Source organism: Nanorana parkeri, unplaced genomic scaffold (assembly GCF_000935625.1).
Source record: "Nanorana parkeri isolate BGI_ZX_2015 unplaced genomic scaffold, ASM93562v1 scaffold690, whole genome shotgun sequence".
NCBI lineage: Eukaryota > Metazoa > Chordata > Amphibia > Anura > Dicroglossidae > Nanorana > Nanorana parkeri.
In genome coordinates, this window is record NW_017306958.1 from 646,059 (window position 1) to 654,496 (window position 8,438).

General features: G+C 44.0%; 1 protein-coding gene across 3 annotated transcripts in view; it reads left to right on the plus strand.

Moving 5' to 3' along the window:
* Window positions 1-8,438, plus strand: part of MBD3 (methyl-CpG binding domain protein 3) — a 47,599-nt gene that overhangs the window by 8,153 nt on the left and 31,008 nt on the right. Inside the window, exon 2 of one of the 3 annotated variants that reach the window (XM_018563729.1) lies at window positions 8,251-8,269. The exons of the other annotated variants lie outside the window; for them this stretch is intronic. Within the exon in view, the coding sequence (XP_018419231.1) occupies window positions 8,251-8,269 (19 nt within the window). The remainder of the gene's footprint in view (window positions 1-8,250; window positions 8,270-8,438) is intronic. 3 annotated transcript variants of the gene reach the window in all.

Here is an 8,438-nt window from a genome sequence, read left to right on the forward strand (position 1 = left end):
CATGAGAACGACCAGGGGTGCAGTTGTCGCTGCTGGGACCGGGCTCTGGCACTCCACCACTGTCCTGAAATCATTAGTCTGTATTGTTTTAGAAAAACTGTCACATGACAAACAAAAATGTATCAGTACTTGTAAGTAGTCGGCGAGTACCAGTACTCGTACTCGCAAAACTGGTATCTGTGCATCCCTTTATTTATATTTATAAAAACAAAATCGTACATTAAAACAGAGATGTACAAATCCCAGGAGCTCAGTGTGCTCCTTACAGATGACAGCTGCCTCCTAATTTTTAAATTTTTCTCTAGTGTAGTCTTGGAGCTCAAAAGTATCGGCACATGTACTCGTACCGAGTACTGTACTTGGTATCTGTGCAACCCTAGTCTATAATTTTTTATCATAGGTGTATTTTAAATGATAGAGAGAATATCAACCAAAAATCCAGAAAAAACGCATGATACAAATGTTATAAATTGAGTTGCAGTTCAGTGAGTAAAATAAGTATTTGATCCCCAAGCAAAACATGACTTAGTACTTGGTGGAGAAACCCTTGTTGGCAAGCACAGAGGTAAGACGTTTCTTGTAGTTGGTTACAGGGTTGCACACATCTCAGGAGGGATTTTGGTCCACTCTTCTTTACAGATCTTCTCCTAAATCCTTAAGGTTTCTTGGCTGTTGCTTGGCAACTCAAAGTTTCAGCTCCCTCCATAAATTTTCTATAGGATTAAGGTCTGGAGACTGGCTAGACCACTCCATGACCTTAATGTGCTTCTTGAGAAACTGCTTTGTAGCCTTAGCAGTATGTTTTGGGCCATTGTCTTGCTGAAGGAACCATCCACGACCCATCTTCAGTGTTCTGGCTGAGGGAAGGAGGTTCTTACCCAAGATTTTTGAATACATGGCCCTGTCCATTGGCCCCCAATATGGCAAAGTCGGCCTGTACCTTCAGCAGAGAAACAGCCCCAAAGCATAATGTTTCCACCTCCGTGCTTGACTGTAGGGATGGTGTTCCTGGGGTCATAGTCAACATTTTTCTTCTTCCAAAACACGGCGAGTAGAGTTAATGCCAAAGAGCTCAATTTTGCTCTCATCTGACCACAGCACTTTCTCCCAATCCTTCTCTGAATCATTTAGATGTTCATTGGCAAACTTCAGATGGCTTGTACATGTGCCTTCTTGAGGAGGGGGACCTTGCGGGTGCTGCAGGATCTCAATCCATGGCGGTGTATTGGGTTACCAATCGTTTGTTAGGTGACTGTGGTCTCAACTGCCTTGAGATCATTCACAAGCTCCTCCTGTGTAGTTCTGGGCTGATCCCTCACTTTTCTCATGATCATCCTTACCCTGTGAGAGGAAATCCTGCATGGAGCTCCAGACCGAGGGTGATTGATGGTTATTTTGTATTCCTTCCATTTGCGAATAATCGCTCCAATAGTTTCCTTCTCACCAAGCTTCTTGCTGATAGTTTTGTAGCCCATTCCAGCCTCGTGCAGGTCTACAATCTTGTCCCTAACGTCCTTTGACAGCTCTTTGGTCTTGCCCATGGTGGTGAGGTTTGAACGGAAGAAAGAGGTTCTGTGTACAGGTGTCTTTTATATACATAACGAGTTGTCGTTAGGAGAACCTTCTTAGGCTGGGCACACGCCTTACAACCATCGCAAGACTTTTGTCTTGCGATGGTTGTAAGGTACTTAAAAAAAAACGTACGATCTTCCTATGTTGCATAGGCAGATCGTACTTGCGATGATCGCAAGCCACACCCCCTGAGGGGCGGGCTTCCGATGACCGCAATGCCGAACGGGCAGTTTGCGCTTGCGCACCCTGGCCCGTACGGCTTTTATCGTACGAACATGCCAGAAACCCGCCGAACATCGTATGATGCTCGGCGGGTTTTCGAACATGTTCGTAAGTTAAAAGTCGTGCGACCTTACAGTAGTAGAGGTCGCACGGCTTAGACACACCTTACGATAATCGTACGATTGCAGGATATCCCGCGATTATCGTACGGTTATCGTAAGGTGTGTGGGGACCTTTACATGGACAGGACTAATCTGTGTACCCCATAGCCAGTCTGTGGGAGCCAGAATTATTGTTGCTTGGTAGGGGATCAAATACTGATTTTACTCACTGAACTGCAACTCCATTATATAACATTTGTATCATTTGTTTTTTCTGGATTTTTGGTTGATATTCTGTCGCTTATTTAAAATATAAGACCTGTGGGCAAACTTACAAAACCTGCAGGGGATCAAATTAATTTCCTCACTGTACATTGCAGTGTGAATCCACACACTTTTAATGTGAATAAATTCCAATAGTGTTAACATAGCAGCTTCTCCAAGGAAGTGTCAAAGTGAATAGTAGGATCAGTGAATCCATTGATAATTCCCAATCTGCAGGGCTGACACTCACCTTTTTTAATCGACACGGGCGGCAACAACTAATTGATTATAATCGATAATGAGAATCGTTGGCATTGATTAGTTGCACGCCGCTGTGCTCCTCTGTTCTCCTCCCCGCTGGTGCTGGCTGCAGCGGTCTGTCCCTTTCAGTCCCCACTGCCCTCCCCGCCTGTATAGGCAGCTGGAACAACCGGGGAGGAGAGACTGCTGTGACAGCATTCCTCTGCTGCTGGAGAAGTTTCTCCTTCAGGTCCCTCTTCTGCTGATTGACAGCAGACAGTGGGTGGGTGCCATAGCCAGCCTGCTATTGCAATTTGGAATGTATCCAATAGCAGGCTGGCTATTGCTCCTAGCAATAAAAAAAAGGTTTAAAAATAGGAAAAAAAAAGTTTTGGTGTTATTTTGAATCCATGAAACTAATTATAATGTCTAATATAATAAGTAATTTTCGGACTGACAAGTTTTGCTACAGGAGGCGTGTTGCGGTGCCAGTCATTTTAATGGATCCCAAATGCACCTCCCGTCCGCAGTGTGATCGCCCCCACTGGAACACGCGGTACTGCAATGCCATGCATTCCAGTGCAGTGCGATTTCAAAAAATGTGGATGCTGTTTTATTCTGAAGTAAGCTTTGTCTGTAATGCTGCATTTGTGTATTTTATTTTAAATAAATGATTGTATTTTTTTATTTTAATCGAAGTTAATTCGGCTAACCGATTATAAAAAATAATCGTTAGCTGTAGCCCTAGAATCGATCTCCGCTAATATATTAGGTCAACCACACTTGCACCGCTTAAGGGGTTAAAAGAGCACCTAGTCTGTACAGCATTGTTCCTCCACGCGGTACTCTAAAGCTCTCGGGAAGAAGAGGACATAAAAGCAGCAAGATAGTGTAAAATCCTAACTTTATTAAGCCCTTCGTGACGGGAGACGTACAGTGTACGTCCCGTCACAAAGTGGCTATATGACTGGCCACGTACACTGTACGTGCTGAGTTATATTAGCCTCTGTAATGCTGGTAACTGCTGATTCTCAGCAGTTCCAGTCATTAATTAATGCCTCAGTATTGAGACATTCATTAATGAAATAGTTAAGCTTTTTTAAAAGCTTTCTTTCATTAATGAACGAATGAACCCTTTACATTCAGATACGGGTTCGCTAAATAGCGATCCGTATCTGACAGCTGAAGATAGCAGAGCGGTAGCAGTGACTCACCTCTCTGGTATTCGTTTTGAAAGCTGGAGAGCCTGGCCCATGTTAAATGATACATTTCAACCACTAGATACAAATGTATCTCTTGAGTGAAATGTATCAGTTTTGATTGTCTAGGACAGGGGTGCCCACATGGTCGATCGCAATCTACCAGTCGATCGCGTAGCGATCACTGGTAGAATAAATTAAAACCACACTTCCAAAAACCATGCATATTATACAGCAATTCCTGTCTCTACGCCCGCCACAGGTCCAGACACAAACTCTCCCTCCTTGTTCTTCTAGTCCTAGCCACAACGTGTTCTGGTTTGCGCTTGACCCGGCTGTGCCCCACATGTTGTCACTAGGACTTAATCAGGAATGTCCAAAGAAGTCACCCGCACTCCAAGGTCCAATGTGCTGGGCGCCTCTTTCAGTCAGACGTCACTATGTTTGACTGATTAAGGGACCATGCTCGGTTCCAAAACGTTGCTTTTTCACTGTGCCACCATATTTACCTAACATCTGAATAAAAGAGGGGTTCAGCCCATTGGATCTTGGAGTGCGAGTGACTTCTTCGGACATTCTTGTGATTAACGTGGCGCCATCCGCAGGTCATACCAGCTCCCACTTACTTTATGGGATTCCGGTCAGGAGTGCTGTGGATTATAAATTGTTAGGACTTCATCAGGCTGACAAAAGTTGGTACGGTGGCCTGTTGCTGCAACAGTGAAAGGGTTAACATTGGTGGTTTATTTCATACATTGCATTTGAAGTGATTTGTACTCACGTTGTACATTGTATATCTTTCGTCACTATTGTGTTATTGTGATATAGCAGGTAGTTAGTTGATTTAGAGCAGGGGTAGGCAAACTCCGGCCCTCCAGCAGTGGTCTAACTACAAATCCCTTCATGCATCTGTTTCTAGGAATCATGCCTGTGGCTACCAGAATCTTGCAATGCCTCATGGGATTTGTATTTTCACCACAGCTGGAGGGCCGATGTTTGCTTACACCTGATTTAGAGTTTTAGCATTGCGCCCTAATATTTCTACACACACGTGTATATATAATTGTATACAATTTTGTTTTTCTTCAAAATAGGTGGCTTTGGTATATATTAGAGTAGTTAAAACGCAAAAGGATCTCATTGGAGATAGTCAGGTTTCATTCCTCTGACCCCTGGGCCATACTCTTTGATATCTAGGCAGCCGTCTGAGGCTTTCTCAGATCAATGCACAGGGAGATCCAGAGCTGCCAGTAATTTTAGGACCAGTGGCATGTTTTTGCTTTGGCTGCTGTAAATTATCAGTGGTGCCATGTTTCACAGGTACTAGTGGCACCAGTCTTCCTCAGGTAAGCAGAGACATAAGTAATGTACTCCTTCAAAGCAGAACTTAAGCGAAAAATAAGATAAAAATTACAGGCTCATTCAAAGATAAAATAACAAAACCAGCTTTCCCAAGTCATCCTCCAGGACTGTCACATGAGAGATAGGCTCCTCCCACCCACAAGAAACACTGGCACAGAAAGGTTAAAAGCTCGCCTCCAGCTCCTCAGTTCTTGTTTCCCTCATCACCTGCAGGCACATTTTTTTGCAGCCCCCCCCCCTTTTTTTTTTTCTTCTTCTATCCTCTAATTCTAATCCTATAATGCTTGAAGGCACCTGGGAATCCTACTTGACCCCAGCTTTGTTGCGGGCATGGAGGTCCTGTAAACTGGCATTGGGGGGAGAACTTGGGAAGGATATTGGGGCATGGTCGCTTTAGGCCTCTTCCACCCTTATGGTGACCATTTCCTGTGTTCCATGGTGTTACCTCCCTACTGTTTTAGGTGCATTAGCACACTAGTGGTGCATGGATTCTCTTCCTGCAAACAGAGTTTTATGAAGGTAGGGCCTTGCTTTTCCAGACTGAGCCGGGTCAGTTGCGGTGGCATGCCAGTGAGGTTTGGCAGTTGTGATATTACTTTAGCGTTGGGACATCTTTTCTGTGTCGTGTGACCTGAAGTGATGCTGATGGCTGTGTTCAACTTCTGGTGGGTGGAATGCCCACCAGGCTCCATGTGAGATATATTGGAAGTATGTGGGGGGCTGCAACATGTTTGCTTATATACTCAGTGGGGGCAGCTTGGGTACTGCTAGTTCATAGTCTTCTAATGATTCTGGTGGCATTTACTCCATACCCTGCAAGGGTACTGATACCAGTTTCTGTATAGGGTCTTCATCAGAGTCTCCTTCACCTGTCAGGTGATATCAAGTCTGTCCCTCACCTAGATCGAGACCTGTACTCTCAGGGTGTTACTTGTACATCTAATATTTCCAGGAGCATGGGCTCCTGGTTTTGGCTTAGTGTTTTTTCATGTCATCCTTATTGTGGGACACTCGAGCAAATCTTGTTTTATCAGGTTTCAGGGTTATATTTATCCACTATAGTGCTTTCACTATACAGCATCTTTATGTTCAGGTCTTTTGTCATCAGAAGGGGATATGCCCCTATCTCCTTTCATGCAGGAGCATTTTTTTATTTTATTTTTTTTTTCCTTCCTATTTTCGCTGCAATTTTGGGTTTAGTTTCTGAATTGGGGTGTTCTGTCAGAGCTCCTGGCTCAGACTCATTGGACACCATCAAGATGCTACCGTATTTTTATCTCAGAAGGATTGAGAATTCTTCCCAAGCCAGGAGGGAAGGTCTGGTTCCTGCTCTTGATAATACTTTGAGTCTAATATTCCCGTCTGCTCCAGGCGCAATCAGCATCTAAGTGTAAACACATTTAATCTTTAAGTATTCAAAGTCATTTACTCACAAAAGTATATATATTCAAGCGTATATAAACTCCTCTCAGTAGGGGCACATCAGCCCATCTGTTCAAGCACTGTCCGACCGCTCTGTTTGTTCACCGCCGACTTCAAGCCCGTACTCCGTGCTGTCTGGTTTACATTCCAGGGGCACATCCCCTTCCTCGGAATACTGTGAGTCTGTCTCATCTGCACTGTTCCCTGTAAGGGCAACCTCTGGCAGACCTGGTACCCCAACTGGTAGCCTCTGGACATAGGAGAGGCTCACTTTTTAAGATGTGCCTACATTGTTTGACTGGTCAAGTCATCAGGAGAGGACCCAGTGTTCCTTGGGTTTGTTGAAAAATGATGCACATTGGTCTGCTGCTACAGGATTCTACTGGTAGGAATAGACGGCTTTATTGGCTTTGGTGGACCTGTCTACCTAGGGGTTAGGTCTTCTCCCCTTGTCTGTTACAGCCTATCAAGGAAGTCCTTGCAGGCGCTTCCTTTTGTTTTGCCCCTTCAGTCGGGTTTTTTGGCTGTACTTAAAGCAGACCTTTTACAGTTAATCTAATTCTACCAATGCATCCCTCCTATGTATGATAATTAATAACATAGACATGTCGGGTATAAAATGCTGTGATTTAGAAATACTTACACTTGCAGAGCATACACCTGCTTTGAAAGGGCAAAATTACTTCAGTTTGCCAAAGCAATGCACACTTGGATTGATTTGTCATCAGCAGAGCATTGCTGGGAAATATCTGTAATCTCACGAGATCTCAGGGAAAGGCATTTTCCGCCCCTGAGATGTGCATGATCACATGTCTAGTCGCATGTGTCAGAAATCCAGGAAGTAAAAGGAAAGCTAGTAACCTGCCCTTATCACTGCCATGAGACTGGGAAAGAAAAGAAAAATAAGGTATGCAAAGAATACAAAGCCTGCAATTTATCTAGAAGTATGTGTTTTTAGATTGTCATTACTGAACATTTCTAAAGTTGTGTTTGTTTATATTTTAAAGATATGGGTAAAGGTCCGCATTAAGATCTCCTTCTCCTGTGTTTATGGACACGGATGCTTTGCTGGATTGAAGATCAGGAGCATGTGTAGGCCAGGGATCGGCAGGATGGTTTTTCAGCAGTATTCCTGTGGGATTCCCAAAGACACCATTAGCGAATGAATGAGGGTGTTTTTAGCTTTGTACCTCTGGGTATTTAATCTTGCCAGTCAGGAGCCAGTCTCATTCCATGTCCTGTCTCCCCTTCTGGAGGGGCTTTCCCAGCACCTGATCCCTTCAAGCTCTGGAGTTCTCTAGTGGACTCGGGAGTCTCTAATGTTGAACATTGTTGTGTTCTAAATCATGGTTCCACTGATGAGTCTTTTAGCCTAGACAGAAGTGGTCAGGGTTGCAAAGTCTTTTTGATTTATTTTAACTTCTGGTTACTTTTGGCATCTGTTCCTTCTGGTCCCATTCTTAAGGGGCCATATCAGGTTGTGGGTCCTTTCTTCCCATCAAGGGAATTGGTTGGGTTTTGTTTTTTTCCGTCTGTCTTAAGTTCTGATTGCTCACGCTTTCTGCCGTTCACAGGAGGTGATTCTTCTGTCTTTTTGCAAAACAAGCAATTAGGAGGAAGCATTTGTGCCATGAGAAGTTGTATCTTGCAGTACATAGATTAGACTAAAGAATTTAATTCTAAAGCTCTGTCCACACTATTCAGAAGTTCCAATGTATGACATCCACGATGTATGTCATACGTCCGTGACTGCCGGCATGTGCAAAATTGTTTACATTTTAACACTCAGCTGTCGGCTTTTTAATGGAAGTGATTTGCTTGGCTTTACACGCTGTGGAAGGTGTTTTGGGGGTTTTAAGTAATCAAAGCAAAGCTCCCATAAGATTTGTCATTAAGATGTAAGGTTGTTAAGACTGTGGTCCCTCCCAAAAACATGCATGTTTGTAGTCTCTCATGTGACCGTCCTGGAGGATGACTAGGGAAAAAAAGAGTTATTACCCGATAACACCTTTCTCAGGAATCCTCCAGGACGGCAAGTCCACGCACCCCCCCTCCC